The sequence below is a fragment of the Lipophrys pholis genome (genome assembly GCF_963383615.2).
Source record: "Lipophrys pholis genome assembly, chromosome: 12".
Taxonomy (NCBI): domain Eukaryota; kingdom Metazoa; phylum Chordata; class Actinopteri; order Blenniiformes; family Blenniidae; genus Lipophrys; species Lipophrys pholis.
In genome coordinates, this window is record NC_137641.1 from 12,426,659 (window position 1) to 12,444,992 (window position 18,334).

Consider the following 18,334-nt stretch of genomic DNA (forward strand, 5'->3'; position numbering starts at 1 on the left):
AAAACACGTCTTACAAGCTCCTGGATTTCACACTCATTGCTTTTGGAAACGCAACCCGAAGCATGAAAAAGAACATTGGTTATTTGGCGATAAAACATAATAGTTTTTGACTGTTAAGTCACTTATTAGCAGGGGTTAGAGGGTTTAAATCACAGGAACACCAGAGACAGACGCATTGTCAAAGCTTAATAACAAAGTAGAAAAAATGGCCTCATTGTTTGCAAACAGTAAATAGAAGTATATTGCCTCAAAAACATAATATAACAATGCTGTGATCTAGCATCATTCAGGTGTTTTTTAATCTGGTCCCATTTCATTCATATTATTAAAAGAAGACTGAATGATCGCAGTGAAGCAGGTCCTCTAAACTATTAGTATGCTACAACTACACATGGTGGTGAAAGACAAAGAGAGGAGCGGTCCCTGGAGTGAGGGGAGGACAAAAAGGAAAGCAGAGCTGAGACAGAGGAGGCCTCTGCTTAAGATGAGCTTAGCTCGATTCAGAAAGTCGGAGCGCAGAGTTTGCTCATAAAGACACTTCAAAAGGAGACATCAAATCCTCACACAGCACTCCTCAATGCACAACCCTCATGTGGAGCTTCACTTGCTTTCCAGTTCAAGGGCACCTTATTTTAGGAAGGAAAAAGTTATCTTCACAGTTTTCTTCATATAAAAAATAAAAGACTCTTCCCTCACAAGGCTTCACCATTATACAGAAGCACAACATGATCAAGAACTGAACGCTGTATAATGCAATCCACCAATCCAGTGCTGCGGATCCTATTCCCCCGACTGACCGAGTGGCTGAATGATTGATATTAATGACTTCAGTTTACTTTTGCTTCAAGGCACTGCGCGACAAAAGCTGGAAAGCAAAGGAAGCGCTTGTGGACGGGGTGATAATCTCTCACTGACATTAGACGAGCCCCGGACGGCGACCCCCTCAAGAGGTGAAGACAGGGATCAAGTCCTGATGTGACCTCACGATAACCCCCGAGTCCCCTTTCACCTCTGACACCCAGTGACAATCACTTCCTTCTAAAAGCAAACTTATCTCGGTAGTCCCCGCAAAGTGTGAGAGGAATGAGTGACAACTTTCTTCTCCTCGCACTGCTCTGTGTGTGTGTGTGTGTGTGTGTGTGTGAGTGTGGATGTGTGTGTGTGTGTGTGTGTGTGTGAGAGAGAGTGTGGATGTGTGTGTGTGTGTGTGTGTGTGTGTGTGTGTGTGAGAGTGTGGATGTGTGTGTGTGTGTGTGTGTGCCACAGTTATCTGGACATGAATCGACTGAGATAGCGGATCATGTTTCACATGGAGGAGGTGTGTTAATGGATCCTGCACTTCTGGAGACGTCGGGGGATTTTCCAAGTGAGAATAGCCGCTAGATTAATTAGAATTTCAGGTTGAGACACACCTGTTGGTGCAAACAGCAGAGTCAAGGCTGCACAAATCAATGGCAAGATGGGTGCAGGCACGTATGTGAGGCGAGGAAAAGACTATCGCACAGTTATTTGTGGACGGACGTAAGGGTCATCTGGAAATAGGTTTGTATTGCAACTGTAAATTGTGTGAGTCACGATCAGGATCAGGCTGCGGGGGGGGGGGGGGGGGGGGGGGGGGGAATCAGTTAATTGAGCAACAATTTTTATTTATTACGACTTAATAAAGCAGGAGGAAATAATTGATCGTCAGGTCCTATTCTTTTGGTCTTCAAATTACACAAATTGGGTGGGGGGGGGGCACATAACAACAGGGTGCATGGCATGTGGGTATAAGTGCCCTGTGCAGTCAGTTGCCAGTTATACATGAGCAGCTGCACACCCTTACAACATGCAATATCCTCTGCCGTCTTCCTTCACATTCACAGCCAATCCTCACAAGTGAAAACCTTTTGGGGTTTCCCCCTAAATCAAGACGCACGTCTGCTTGCAGAGGCTCCTTCTGAGCCGTGCATTTGTAAATGTTCATGCAAGTGTGAGTCTACATGAGTGCCAAATGTCGGTCACAGGGGGTTGAGCTTCAGAGTCGCCCAGACCTTGAGGATGAACGTTCATGATTAGAAAGTGTGGCAAGTGCAAGGACTGTCATGCCTAAGTTGATGCTCACAGAATGGCTGTGTTGTCTAACTGTGACACATGCAATAGAATAAGTGGATTATTTCCGACGACAAAGAGAAATAAACAAGTTCTAGTAGCACTATTATGTTTTAGGCCAAGAAGTTAGAAGAATAAGGATTACAGGCTACTAGTAGAGGGCTAAATGTAGTTTGTCACAGGTTGTAAAGTGTTACACTGATTTAGTTGGAAGAAAGACTTTTTTTTTTTATGATGGTTAGTTAAAATCATTACCTCAATCTGTCTTTTAAACATTGATAGGTGCTAACTCAAAAGGCTGAGTAGGGAGCGACAGGAGGAAAAAATGTATTAAAGCAACAACCTGCCTACAAACGCCACCGGTTTGGCAAACGCTCTTAACTTGTGCGTTTAAATGGCCCATGAGGTGAATTTATAATTATTTATCCCCTATTAATGACAACTTGTAAATCCTCTTTAAGTGTGCCGTATTGTCAAAGAACTCCCACGATTATTGTCACTCAGTTCTAATAAAACACTCTGTGCTTTTCTCCCAGTGGATAGAATTTAGTGGAAGCAGACATTATTCTCGACAGCTCGGAGGTTTCCAACGCTGGCCCCATGCTGTGCCACAACAGATAAAATGAATCATCGCAGGCACTGCCGGCACTTGTGCGTGCACACGTGCGTGCGCGTGTGTGGGTTTTGACAGAAACTTTTGTCATGGAGGGGGAAAAAAAAAAGAGAAAAAAAAAAAGGATATTAGGACTATCAGTGGCATGAAAGCAGTAAAGCCTTGCAGCAGTGAAGCGGGAGTACGCACAGCGACTTTCAGCTGTTGTCTCACCTCGATGAGGCAGCACCCGGCCATGGGTTTGTCTAAGTGTTTTTGGCATCCAGGGGAGCGTGTGTGTGTGTGTGTGTGTGTGTTCAGTCGGGTGGGTCGCCGGCATGCACGCATTTGTGTGTTTTCAATGCGTATGCCTACATGTGTTTATGGATTTGGTGTGTGTGTGTGTGTGTGTGTGTGTGTGTGTGTGTGTGTGTGTGTGTGTGTGTGTGTGTGTGTGTGTGTTTGGCTGTTTTGTCTGCGTGTGTCCTTTTGGCTTTGAGTGAGCGTGAGTGGGCATATGGGATGTTTTTACAAGGAGCAACTCTGTTCCTGTGGGTACTCAGCTGCCTACAACTGACACAATAAGCCTTACAAATCACTCTCCCTCTCACTCCGACCTTCTACAAACTTCAGCCTGATTCCTTTGCACTTCTCTATACAATGATGCCGTCCGCTTAGCAATAATAGACCTTAATAAATATGTCCAAAACAGAATAATTTCACAATTTGGCTCCAAAAGCAGTTCATGTTTCACTTTTAATTTTAACACCAAAATGATCCAGGAGCAATCTATTTTTCTTTAGAATTGTGTGTTGGTACACAGTACTGAATAAACACTGGCCTTGAAACACAGAAGTTGCAGTGCTGTGTAGATGTAAGGAAATCAGAATCATGTATTAGCATGATGGGTGGTATTTATCCTCCTTCTGGATAGTGCAGCATCTCTACTGCTGAATCACTTCCATCGCAGAGGGTGTGTTACTTCTCTCTACCTCTTATCTTCTATCTCTACCTCCCTGTTATAGCGACTTCTCCAGGAAAATGTGAGACAACATATCAAATAAATCACAGTATAGCAGGGCTGATTAACTCTCAATTATCAAGAGTGAAACTGCAAAGATCACAAATGGCACCGATAGTCCCACGATTAATGAATCCAATTTGGGTAATGTCCTTTTTCAATTCAACTTTATTTGTATAGCACCAAATACAACGCAGTCATTTCTTGGTGCTTTTTACAGAGAGAAACCCAACAAATCCACGTGAGCAAGCATAAGCGACTGTGGACAGGAAAAACTCCCTCAAGCAGGAAGAAACCTTTGCAGAACCAGAGGTGGCGGCTTTTTAAGTAGCTTCACATTGAATCATCAACATGAAGAGCATCACTGAAGGTGTGTTATTAAAGTCAGGGTTATGGTCCCAGTACAGGAGCCTGCAACTGTCTTACATGTTACATGGGAGCTTTAATTATTGCATTTTAACTTTTCTTTCCGCCTAATTATTCTTTTTTAATCCAAATATTTCAAAAGAAATGATAGGACATGAGTCATACTGGAAAAAAAAGTCACTCTCTTGTCGTTGAAAAGTCCATTATTCCACTAAAATAAATACAATAAACTTCATAAACTGCCACTGCCACAAATCTTTGCATAGACAATGTTAAATAAAGATCATATTGATGGACTGTTTACAAACATGTTTTCACACGCTTGATAGATATTAATTTTAATGGCCAAACGATCCGTACACAAGACCCTTATGTTTGACTTTAATAACATATACAAGCAACAAAGCTCTTTTCCAAACTGTATGCTCCCGTTTTTTATTTGCTTGTCCACATTTTACTTCCATCTTGACGTACAGGAAAAAAGGTTCAGAAGTTCAAGACTGACACTGTAAAATAAGCATTGATATATGTATATATGCCATTTTCCTGTCATCCATGGACAAAAATAATTCCATTGTCCATTAGCGTTCTCCACTATTTCAACTGACCAGTCATTTCCATTGTCTCATACGCGATAAAGAAATTCTTTTATCCAATGCAGAGAGCATGAAGCCGTTTTTCCACTGTCTACTGATGATGTCCTTCAGCATTCCTTTGTTAGGATTGTCCATTGTCTTCCATATCACTTAGAGATGGATCAAGAAGTATTTCCAATGTCAAGACAGGAGCCAATCCAGTGACTAATTCTCTCCATTATCACCGAGTAATACATCACCGCTCTCAAAGTGTCCTCTGGAGTGCGCGACATGCAAATTAACCGAGTGGTAGTTCTTTTGTCAAATGGCACATAATCCTGCGGTGATTCAAACGGTCTTTCGGTGTCGAGCTACCACTGAATTTAGCGGCGTTATGATTAATTACATCCTGCAAGGCACTCAGTTGTATTTTCATTGTCCACCTTCCAGGAGATAATAGGATGATAAATCCACCCACAAGTCACCCGGCTTTTAACAGACTGGAGTCTTCACTCGGGTCGTAGTACATCACACCGCCACAGGGTTCACAGCTATTTTTACAAGTAAACAGGTTGCTTCATGACAATGGCGAAGAGTAATGGATTCAAAGGTTTGTGTGTGCGCCATTGGTGGTGATGGTAGTCCGGTGTGGTCTGAACCTGTTTGCGTATTCGACTATAAATGCGTTTAACAAACTACAAATAAATGAAATCAAATGAATTCTTTGGTTTTTGTAATGCCAAACTTGTAGAAAGAGCTTTTATTCTTCAAAAATGATTTAGGGAAACCGTGCAAAGCTCATTGTCACATTTCTGAAGTTTGGGGTTTCTATAGAAACTGCACGTTTTACAGTTGTGTGAGCAGTGGCCAAAGTAGGTTTAATTACACAGAAGTGTCATCACACTTCACAGACATGCCACAGTGTGCATGTCTGTCCACACACCGTGTTGTGTTGCTGTAAGATCACACCAGCAGATGCAATTAAAACCCTAAAGGGATTATCTCCCGCTTTAAAATAAATGTGTGCCCCAGAGGCATTCAAGCCACGACGTCTAGAGCCTGCATCTGCAGGCTGTTCTATGAAACCTAAACCTGAAGCCGGTGATCCCGTCCCTTATAGCTGCCACCCTCTGAATGGCTCATCTCCTGTGTGGCCCCCCCACACAAGTCAGAACACACACACACACACACACACACACACACACACACACACACACACACACACACACACACACACACACACACACACACACACACACACACACACACACACACACACACACACACACACACACACACACACACACACACACACACGCGCACTCACAGGCCCCCAGTCTCATCCCACAACATACTGTAGTGTCAGTTCTCAAACGATTGCCTACAGTGTGTCTGAGAAAATAAGGGCGGACACAATACAAACCCTGAGAAACTACAGTATTCACCGTCTGGTTGTACGCCTCCACCCAACAGCTGAGCTTCCCACCTGACATCGATGTCTGTCTAGACTCTAAAATGTATGTAATGAAAACATTAAAAGAATATGGGTTATCATATCAAGGCTTTATTAATATTTCCGATTCATGAAAACATGGCAGACAAGAGGTCGTACTAACTGATTATCAAAATGAAAGCAGTCCACCATGAAGTCCATGTGAAGATTCATGTAAAATATTTCCTCCCAGGCTTAATCGAGGAGTGGATTATTGAACATGCGGGGAAAAGGGCTGCATTTTTGTATTTCCTCCACTCAAAGTTTTAGGCTTGAAGCGAATCAATAATTGTTATTCATTTTCCAATGATGCACTAAGCAAAACTTGTGATTTCTGAAGCTTTAGCTGTCTTGAAACCAGCGCTTTCTACAAAGCCTCCTAATGAGGCTCGAGAGGCTGTAGGGGTCATTACATCACTGCACTCAGTCATCATGGACGAGTCGGCTTTAAAAGCCTCATTGTGTTTATATTCACATGCAATTGCAAATACGATTATTAAATCTTTCCGACTCGTGGATTTATCAGTTCCTAGTATTTTTCAAGGTCAAAATAAAAGGAGAGAGTCGTTTAAGATGCGGTTTAAAGCTTTGTGGGGGAGATGCCGCCGCCGTACGAGAGTTGGTGTAATTCCATTTAGCTTTTGTCATTTTGAGACAATTTCTCAGATTACAAATATAAAAGTATACTTGCTGTTTATCAATGGATATTGTTTTGCTGATTGAAATCTTTCATGTTTTCGGTTAGAGAGCAGTTCGGTTTCTGGTGTTTGGATTCAACCAACAGTTTTGAGTGTTTATTAGAAGAGGAAACCAGACTGATGCAAACCTTCATATCCGAAAAGAATAATGCGGCACTCTAATGCATTCACAGAAGTAGGACATAAACAAGTTACTATTGGCCACCAAACTAAACCAGTTATACTTATAGTGCATGCAAAACTCCCATAATGCATTCCAAAGATACCAGATTAACAAGAATGGGACAGAGGTTTAAGCACCATCAGATATGCAAAAGCAGGAAAAAAAATAAAGGGGGGGGGGGGGGGGGGGGGGGGGCTGCTTAAGGCTGTTCTTAAGCAAAAGTATTTTCTAAATCAAATGATTTTTAGATCCAGAACGGCTTTTGAAAGAAGGAAAGGAAATCCAGCTCCAAAACCAGTAGTTATACTATGTGAAGCAATTAAAATGCAAGGCCTGTCGAAGTAGAGCAGAAATCTCCTCACACCAAACTGAGTTTCTGTGTCTGATAAACCGCAAGTGAAGCACAACTGAATTAAATCTGCACATTAGTTACACTTCTTTAAAAAAACTAAACAAAAAAAAAACAAAAAAAAAAAAAATGGAGTCGGGGTGGGGGTGGGGCTGGGGCTGTCTAAAACTTTGTCTAATTGCTACCTGGAGACAGCTTCAGCTGGAAAAAAATCCTTTCCTCAATCCATTTTAGGGTTGATTGACATTAGAGAGCCTTAACAGTTCCCGCGGGACTCAACACACAGCTCTTTTGTGCCGCCATGTAACCATGATGTCATGCAGAGTGGCTACAGCACAGGTCCATCAAAGACCAGAGCGGCGAAATAGACCTTTATTACTCCGACACAGGAAAAGGGGGCTGAGGACCACTCTCGCGCTCCCTTACTTTCTTTCTCTCGAGTGTGTTGTGCGTCAGTGTCCTAGCAACCCTCGTCTGAACACAACGTCCTCCAAAGTAGCACATGACATCACCACTGCCGCTCATTTATAAGTTATTAAGCCCATGTTCCATTTCTTGTAAAACATTCACACATTTTTCTTTTCGTTTTTTACATTGGTGTTCTTTATGTATGTGTGTGTCCAGAAACACTCGAGCTTTATGTTTTCTCTGCTTTTTCACTACGAGACACTGGAGGCCTGTTGTTAGTTTAGGAGGGGGGAGGTTCAGAGCGGTACAAGGCTGAGCCGAAACAAAAAAAAGGGAAATGGAAGCCTGCAGTGGTTCGATGATAAAGAACCCCCCAAACTTAAAAGAATTTAAATAAATAGAGCCAAGACAACTCTCGCCATTGTCATTGGAAGTGTAAAATGTGTTCCAGTCCTTCTCGCGTGTAATCCCTTCCAGCTGCTCGGGCGAGCGGTGGCGTCCGCGATAGAGAGGATGGTCTGTGTCGTCCCCAAGTTCAAGCCCCGCAGACATGACCGCTGACGAGCACGACTGTGGCATTGTGACTCCGGAAAAAACACGCGAGACGACGAGTCCCGCAGTGGTTAAAAAAAAAAACTAGAAAAAAACGCGAAAGGACAGACAAGGTATGCGTCTGCCGACAATGTGGAGCGCCAAAGCTTTTGTGATCTTGTGTAGCAAACGGGGCAGATAATTGGCATGCAATGATCGGACCTGACAGACGAAAAAAGTTTCTTATTTAAGAAAAAGACGAATCAAAGCCGCAGTATGTCAGAGTGTCTGGGACGTTTGGGACGGAGCTGAAGGGGAAGTACTGTTGCTTGAGATGTAAGAATTGGCGGACGATAAAGGACCGTCTCTTGCTTTACATGTGGTTTGGCTGTTGCAGGACGCAAGATTCCCCTTAAGAATGGGACTTTTGTTCATGGTGTCCCCAGCTTTCATCGTGTTGTCATCTACAGCTTTGATGCAGAAGACGGTTGAGCACCACTGTTTTTCATTTATGACCAGAAAATAAGCAGGTTGAAGGCAGAGTGGTCTCAGCCTGCATTACGACCTTGAGCTCATGTCTCTGTGCATTACAAAGGTTTTCAGCAGAAAGAAAAGACAGGATGGTGGGTTTATTTCTTTTTCAAGTTAGCAAAGTCTGGGAGGTAGTTTAACCATTTAAAAAAGGTGAAAACAGAATTTTCTACAAAATAGCTTCAAGTTTCGAAATATTGAAACATTTTTTATTTTAGGAGTTTTGTCTGATTGAACTGAAAATTAGCGAATGCCCATTTTTCTTTTTTTCTTTTAACCATCTGGTGTGTGGGGTCAATTACTTTGATATTTACTTTTATATTTTCCCCGCTTCAGCAGTCTTCAAGCACTATCAGTAGCATTCACACACACATAGTGCTACATTCATACGTCATGATTTACGTAACAAAAAACAAACAACCAAAAAAAGCTTTAAACTAGTGATTATTCAGATCTTGATTAGGTATTTGGCCCAAAAATGTTTAAAAGTCGGTACACGTCAGTTTGCATCCAGAAGACACACGCCGTTTTCTTGTATGACGAAAAAAAACAAATCACATTTGTATTCATGTAGGGGGAATTTACAATGACGCGTTGTGAGAATGGAGGCAAAATCAAATTTGGTCAAAGTTAAAAGAAAGAGGAGAACGTTGTACTATAATTTCTTTAAAGGAATTAATTGACACCACATTGCAGTTGCAAAACGAGTTGCTTCAGCTAAATGGAGACTATTTTATTAAATCCCCCGAGGCAAGTTGTGCCTGTAATTTCCCAGATCATGGCGACAGTCTTCACAAACAGCCTGGGGGGGGGTTTGGGGGGTGGGGAAGGCGTGGGGCGGGATGTGAAAGTGCGACTCAGAGGTTAAAGATGGTGGCACTTCCCTGTGGTCGTGAGGTGCGGCACTTCTGATGAGACGTGATTTGAGTCAGGCGGCATGCGCCACTTGCTCTTAACAAACGGCTGACTTGCCCTTTCTTTTCTTTCCCTTCTTTGGGAGCAGTTAACCGGAACCAGGTCACGGCTCGGCCTCTTCTTTATTTCACCCCCTATTACAAGACGCAGGGTAAACACCAACATACTGTATAGACACTGAACCCTGGCACCTATTTCTGATCTCAAAAGTTAAGACAATGTAAAAAAAACAACAACTAAACATAACAAAACTGAATGCATCCATTCATCCCTCTTTTATACTGCTTTAACCAAGTTAAGGTCGTGGGGTGATGGAGCCAAAAACTCACCCATAAACTGGGATACAAACAAATGAAAACCCTCCTGGTGCAAAACAGTCTAAAACCAGAACTAAGTCGTTTTTTTTTTTTTTTAAATATCAAGACACAAGAACAACATGCAGAGATGGAAACAGTACTCACATCCTTTACTTGCTTCAATTGTTTACTTTAATACACAAACTTAATCATTAGCAATGACGAAGCTCAGGATTCAACTTGTATCATATTAAATCAATTAGCTGTTAAACGATCATTCATGTAATCTGATCACTCTGAAATGTGTCGTAAAATGTAACGAGTCTTAACAACATGAGAATTACACTTCAAACGTCTGTGTCTCTTCACTTTCTCTCGCTACATGGAAATCTTTACAGTACAAATAACCGCAAGACCTCAATAAGTACTGTAACAGTAGTAGAGAAAGTACAACTGTGATGCAACCTTTGACAATGTACCACATGTTTATAATCCATCTGCATGAGTTTACTGCACAGGGTGATGCAACTGCTGAGCCCAAACAGCTCATGCAGAAACAGTTTGGGATATAAACGGTATGTTGGATGATAAATTGCTCCTTTTCATAAATCTAAAATGAAGACGTCGCATTTCGAACACCACCTGTTTGTACATATTTAAAATAATCCCCCTGTATCACACACTGAAAACCCTTCATAACACAAATCACAAGCTCAACACACGCTGTAATTACCGGACACACAATATTAAAACGGTCACTGCCAACAGAAACAGATGTTACCTGCTATTCATACAGCTACTCAAGAAGGAAGGAATGGCCGGGAGGCATTCAGGATGAACAAAGAAAGAAGAGAAAACATGCCTGCACATAACGCTTTCCATGACAACCATGATAAAGTTGTACATTTACAATGTCATAAAATCACTAAAACTCCTGTGAGGGAATCAAAGGAGGCAGACCGAGCTGCATCATCCACAAAGCGCTAATGATGAAACATCCAACCTGCGGTGGGGAAGGGGGGGGTGGGGGTGGTGGTGGTGGTGGTGGTGGGGGATGCGGGGGGCTTTCGAGCAATAAAAGATTCTGGCCGTTTTCTCAAAGTGCCCTTAATCCACTCTTAACTCCATTACTTTAGGGACACTTTTCGTTCGGAATAAGGCAGATAAGCTCAACAATGGCGAGGGGACCCCATCCCAAGCGGCATCCCACCGCCGACGTACTTTAACACAATTATCAACAAACACAAAAAAAAAGGGGCAGCAACTGAGTTTTGAAGAGAGAGGAAAACAATTTCAATTTTAGATATGGCTCCAGACGGAAAACTGGGCCACTGCGAGCTTTGATGTCTTAATTGTGTGTGTGTGTGTGTGTGTGTGTGTGTGTGTGCGTGTGTGTGTGTGTGTGTGTGTGTGTGTGTGTGTGTGTGTGTGTGTGCCAGAGAAAGCGAGGCTTATTGATGGAACAAAAATGACAGGGAGAAAGAGAGGGAGAGAAAGAGAGGGAAAGAGGGAGAATGAAGATGATATGACTGAGACAAGGCGTTAGAAACAAGAAAAAAAAAAAAAGGGAAAAGAGGACAGCTGGAGAAAGCAGACGACTGAAGTGAGGGAGAAGGAAGCGAGATATGGTTGGAGAGAATGACAAATATGCCTGGGATAAAGCGGGAAGAGTGACAGAGCTGAAGTGCTGTGGAATCCCGGCTGAATAGGCCTTGATTAACTGTGCCACCGGGGTCAGAGCAGGGCCTCTGTCTGCTGGGGCCTGGCTTAGGAAAATTATACCAGTGTGTGTGTGTCTGTGTCTGTGTGTGTGTCTCTGTGTGTGTGTGTGTGAGAGAGAGAGCATGTGTGTGTTTGAGAGGGTAAGTGACTGTAATTTGCACTTCTGAAGCATGTGAGTGCAGTCTGTAAGACATGATACAAAACTGGTTGCTGGCTGCTTTTACTGGGCAGCTTGTGTTTCCCTGTGATCACACACTCACACACACACACACACACACACGCACACATGAGCCAGCATTACAAGCATGGAGGCTGCTGGGCCAGAAGATTTGGGCTTCTGAATGTATTTGAGTCAGGGTTTAAGCTTCTATCAAGACCTCTGTAAGTGTCCATATGCCTGTGTCTCAGTCAGTAAAGTTGGCGTTTCGATCCCCCCATCACGTCGAAGTTTCCCACGACAAACTTGCAGCATAATGAGCCATAAAATGTAATTTTTAATTAATTCATTATTCATTAAATCAAATTAGATTAATCGTAAATTATAAATGTATTTAATAATTTGGTTATTTCCAGATTATGTACCTGAGCTTCGTCTTCCACGTTTTTCGAGATGTGATTTCACCTCTTTCCAAAACATTTCACTTCGCACAAATCTCCCAAAAAAACTTGTTCAGGTGGTGAATCGGGGCAAGAGGCTGTTTTTGGGTCAGGTAATTGCTTGTGTGTTGTTTTGGAGAGAAGTAAATTATCATTCTTGTTGGTTAGCAACAAGATCAAACGAACGAAGAAGGCGAGATCTTACCAGGTAAGGACTTTGAGAAAGGATGGCTTAAAGTTTCTATTTGTCTTTTATGGTTGTTTGATCTACACAAACCAAAGTCATTATTAAAACCTTTACAGTTCGTGTAGTGGCTCTTTACAGTTTTAACACGTAACATTTAAAAAATCATTTAGTATAACAGAATACAAAAGAATAGATATTCTGCTGACTCCTACACGTATTCTGTATTGGGTCTTAGTAGGGGGTATTTTTGTTCATAATGTCATTCTTTTGATTCATTTAGGTTTTCTTGGAGACTTTATCTATAACTAAGCATGTTTTGTAGGGTTCACTGAGTTCCCCCCCCCCGTTCAATACACTCTTCATGGCCTGGGCTTCAAACTGTGACCGATGCTGAACTGAATGCTACCTGTGTATTATCATGCAGAGCTTTTACAAAAGTATATCACAAGACAGATTTTCTTAACATTTACTGAATTCTGTATTATTTTCCCGGTTCATGCATTCGTGTTTGAAAGACTACAATAATAGTCTTGTGATTTTGTTACAATATAGATCCGCACATTTGCCTTAAAAAAACAAAACAAAAAAAACCTCCAAACCTTTTGTGTAGTGAAAGGACACGGCTGTGAGTGATCAACTTTTCATCACAGAGCAAAAATATTTCATTATACACCAAAAACTGACTCGACAAAATTCGTACAACTGAGCTTTCAGATATGAAAACATACCATACCAGAGTAACACGCCGTTCTGGTGGTTGTCCCGTTATAAATGTGCACTTTAATGCACACTATCTGCGTCACACATACGGCGCTCGGAGTCCAACTTGATGAATGAGGTGACATTTATAAGCCCTGCAGACCTGCCACAAGAGTCCCAGGTCTGGACATAGTACTGTTTCATGTATTATAAATGTGCGCGTCTGTTTGTGCATACGTATGTAATGGTTGTGGTCTTGAAATATGAGTGCATTTAGCTGCAAACCTGGTCATTTTTCCCGATCTAAACAGTGTGAGTGAGTAACCTTGAAGACATGAAACCTGAATAACCTCTCCTGTGTCAACATGTGTATCCAGCTGCAAACATCTGTGTGCTGTAGAATTGTGTACGCGCGCGTTCTTGTTCTTCTGCGGTTGTGGGGACTTTGAAGACAATGATATTTTGAGTTAAAGACATGCTATATGGTGAAATTTTGATTAAAGTCTGGTTCAAGCGCTAGTAGCCACAGATGACTTTGGAACGCTTGTTTGCAGAAATGGAAACGTTCCGTGTGGGTCTGAAAGTGCCTCACCTGGGGGCTGACGCTGGGGCCGTAGCCCATGCCTGGTGAGTTCATAGAGTGGGGCCCCATGGGCGAGCTGATGACAGAAAAAGGTGAGGCCAGGCCGTTCATGGGTGAACTCAGCGTGCTGATTGGCGAGTGCAGGGACCCGGAGGGACCCATGGACGTCGGGCTGAGCAGGGACGGGTGCATTCCCCGGTGGGAAGTGGGCGAGCCCAGAGGTGAGGTCAGTTGGCCTGACGAATCTGTTGGGGATTCAAAAAAGAGAGAGTTGTAAGTTAAAAAAAAAAAAAAAAAAGGCATTTTATCTTGATGATGTAAGTGCTCAAAAGAGGCATATTCTTCTTGTGATATACAGAAGAAAAACCTGGTCTACTTAAAAACATCAAACTCTTCACACATTAGGATTTTCACACTTGGGCTAATTTGTGTTTTTCCCCCCACCAGGAATCGTTGCGCTGGCACTGACAGACGAGCACATCTGCTGAAGTGTGAAAGCAAGTTGTTGAAACTGACCACCGTCCAGGAAAATGAACAATTCAGCAAAAAAAAAAAAAAAAAAACACCCACAAACAACAAACTCTAACGCAGCTCGTAGTGGAAAAACAGCAGCACTGATTTGTTGAGGCGGGCTCTGTCTGCAGAGTTGTTGTGTTGCACTCTAGCAGACTGCTTCTGTCCCTCAAACTTGAAAAGTGCTTCCCTCAGGGATGCTGGAGGTCAGGGTGTACAATATATCTATAATGCATGCGGCTGATGAGTGGAGTAGTGGGCCCCGGAGAATGGGGAGGGGGGGGGGGACACGACCTTGCGCCTCAGCTGAGGAGAAACCCGGAGCGGTGCTGAAATCGGAGAGTGATAAGGATAAGGTCACATGTACGGAGGCTCATCTGCTCTTTCTGCCTTTCTTCTCCCTCCCAGATTTACTCCCGGGCTTCGCCCGGGCTAAGCGGGCTATCTTCCCATCAGCTGTCAACACGGAGGATATGAGGCAAACAGGAGCGGAGAGGTGCTGGCATATTGTCGTGTGTCACACAGACTTTGGAAACAGGGTTGCATGTGTAGTGATAACAGGTCCCTCCCTCCTGTCTCAGCTTTCAACACTGCCGTTCACTCTTTCTCTTCGTGTAGGATGGTGTCTGACCTTGCTTCTATATACCTTTTCATCCTCTGACTCACTGCTGCTTATTTGTGCTCCAAACATCACGAGGACTTGTAGTTTACTTTTAGGTTCAAGCTATGAATGTCTAATAAAGAGAGTTGAGAGACATTCAGGTTAGATCTACTCTATAAAAAGGACAGTACATCTCTCCACTGAATAACAACTCACACACAACTGAATTTGTTAGTTGTTTTTTTTATGAAAATGTTAAAGACCTGATTGTTTTAATTTCTTTAAATGTGAAGTAACAGTGCCAAAAATCGGGGGCTCTATTTTTTATTGAATAAAAAGAGTCTTTTCAAATAGTCTTTTTCATTAAGACGTCGCCACATGTAGCCGATCATTGAATTAACTTTAAATACTCGCTCAGTAATGGACTTGCGTCACTGCGTCAGTCTCTGTCAGCTGCTTTCAAACCAGTGACGCAGCAGCTTTGTATCTTTTCACTGTGGTTCTGGTTCCACATTTAAGGATTTACTCGCTCTGAAAAGCAACAGAAGCATTAAAAACTGTGCTCCACACTATTATGGCTAAACCTTGAAACTAATGCCATGTCATTTAAGTGCATGCTGAACCATGGTGGTTAGATCACTGTTTTGTTTTGTTTTTGCTAAGAATATTCAACGAATCAATTAAATGATGTGTAAATTTAAAAACAAGTTTATTTATAAGAACATTTTAATTTCACCTCTATTTCTTTTTTTTTTTAATGTGCTTTCCGTGGCTTGTTCACTGCACTCCCACATTAAAAAAAAAGGTTTGTTTCCACACAGCAGAGTCAAACTGACCGACGGTTCAATTAGTTGACAGCTGAGCAACAAGTTCAGTTCCTGTACTACTTGGTCCCGGCAGCTTTTACAAGATTCTTTTGACTTTTTTTTTTTTTTATGTCTGTGTGTGTTCTCCTTTCTGCGAGAAAATGTCTTGTTAAGGGAGCACAGAAAGAGCGATTCTTCCCATCTTTCTCCCTGTATCAGCAGTCCTCTGAACCTCGCTGCCGGCTGAGCCAAGCCAAACACTTCTTGCACATCCTGCTTGCCTCGTGAGCACTTCCTTTAAGGACACACACACAAACACACATGCACGCACACACATTCCCTATCCTCTGGAAAACAAACAAACATCCTTCTTAATAAAGGGCTAACAACGGCTCTGCATCGAGCTGCATTAGTTCAGTGTTTAATCCCCTGACTGATACCCCCTGAGCTTCTATCCCTCTGATTACATTTTTTTTCCTAAAATGCGCCCACGCACATAATTCCTGAAAAAAAATATATAAATAAAGAGCTCTGCCCGAGCCAGCAATTCCCATAACCCTTTCTCCAATTGGGTTTTAATTCGGGCAGATAAAGCGGGCTGCAGTATTAGGGTTGCCAATCTGCCATTGTGGGTCTCAGCAGGAGGGAGCCGCTCAGCTGACAAGAGTCCCAGCAAGGCCCCACCTCCGGGGGGGATGACAGAGACAGGCTGGGAGGTAGATCAGACTGTTTACATCTCTTTCCTCCTTTAATTCTCCCTGTTTTTTTTTTTTTTTTGGGAGAGAGGCGACAACCGGAGCAGAACAACTCACTCTCTGTAACGTTCTTTGTCCAGATGACCGAGAGGCAAGCGATGCAGCTATGTGGTCATACTGTGCGAGGATGGGCTTGTTTAGGCAAAACTCCCAGAACGCACAGATTTCTCATAGGCAAAGTGTGCGTGTGCGTGTGCGTGTGTGTGTGTGTGTGTGCTTGTTGAAGCTGGGTTGCCAGTGTAGGATTACAGCAGGATGAAAAGGACTGTCCTAATCCTCCCTGGAGAGGAGGAAAGAGAGAAGAGGAGAAAAAAAACTGAAGAAAGTAGAGATTCCACCATTAAGGCAGTAGTAGGCCTGATTCACATGTGTCCTTGTAATTTCTGACTTTTTTTTTTTGTTTTTATTGTTTTAATTCCACAGGTGGATAAAAAAAAGAAAAGAAGAAAGAATGTCATTGAAGAGCCTATTATTTGATCAATTATGTCTACACTCATAAATGTGTTTCACTCACTCAAGCTTCACTTACAGAATTTATCAGTTCATGTCTGCTTGGGTGTTTCTCTGCGTGGGGTTTACATGCGAGTGTGTTGGTTTTCTTCAGCGGTAGAAGATGCATGGAAGTTGTACAGTACACAGCATGGACAAGCAAAGGGTATAAAAGAGCTTAAGAAAATCAACCCTGCTGTCTGTAACTTCCCGTTAGGTCCTTTTCATGACAACCTGTTGCGTTTGGAATGGAAACAAGTATTACAAGCAGCCGCGATAAAACACGACAAGCTCTGGCAACAGTTTGCGCTACCTGCACAGAGGATAAAATAAACATGTTAGCCAGATTAGATAAAAGTGCATTTAAAGCACATCAGAGTGTGAGGGAAGGGCACTGGGGGAAATAAAAATGATTCAAGCGTCCCAAGAAATGAGTGGCAGCTTTGCTTGGTGTCACCGCATAAAAGATCTGAATCAATATAAATAAGAGCTAAAATGTCGTAATGAGTGTTTCAGGCCTCGGACTCTCAATCGGTCAAGATCACTGGCCACACAAAAACACAACTGACACCTACAAATAAGCAAATTAGGGCCCATCTTAGTGGCAGGCACCGATATAGTCCTCCCATTATCACCTCAGCGCTCCATTCAAGCGTCTCCTATTTCTAAACAATGCCTCCCACCCTTTCCACGCCATCTCTCGCTTTGCCTTCCTTTGCCTTTTTGTTCTGCCCGTTGGGTGCGATTACACAGAGGAAATTTGCCAATCCAAGCCGTGGCTGTTGCTGGCTGCAGTGCTCTGAATGTGATAAATGGATGATTCAGATGAGAATGAATGATGGGATGAAAAGAGACATTCCTGCCAGCATAAAAACTGCCAGCATGTGGCATTTCTTCACATGCTGGAAACAACCTGTTTACATTTTCTGACAGGTGAACCGCCGCAGATGTGAGTAATGGGAACCCTTTCCAGACAAAAAAAAAAAATGACAACATCCGTCATTTGTCTGGTAGGAAAGTTGGAAAGAGTGCAAAGTTTGTTTGGCCTGAAAGTGAAAGGAACATTAGCGTGTCATCAACACATCCGCCTTGAAAGTTACTTTAAAATATGTTTCTTACATTACTGTGTGATATTGGTCGACTAAAACAGTGTCTTACACTGATTTTTTTATATTTATTGTGATAATTTGTGAGGGTGAGGTCTGTCTAGTTGAACTGACACTAGATTTGGGAAGAAAAGCATCTATACAAAAGAAACCTAAAGAAATTGCAAATTATTCTCTGGTCAGAACAAATTGGCTGTGAGCCTCCTTATTGTTAGTAACTTATGTTTTCCAGCTCTTGAACCTGCCTT

General features: G+C 42.5%; 1 protein-coding gene across 2 annotated transcripts in view; it reads right to left on the bottom strand.

Moving 5' to 3' along the window:
* rxraa (retinoid X receptor, alpha a) overlaps nt 1-18,334 on the bottom strand; it is a 122,311-nt gene that overhangs the window by 32,754 nt on the left and 71,223 nt on the right. For both annotated transcript variants that reach the window (XM_080476914.1, XM_080476913.1), the window contains exon 3: nt 13,826-14,061. In XM_080476914.1, coding sequence (XP_080333040.1) covers nt 13,826-14,061 — 236 coding nt within the window. The remainder of the gene's footprint in view (nt 1-13,825; nt 14,062-18,334) is intronic.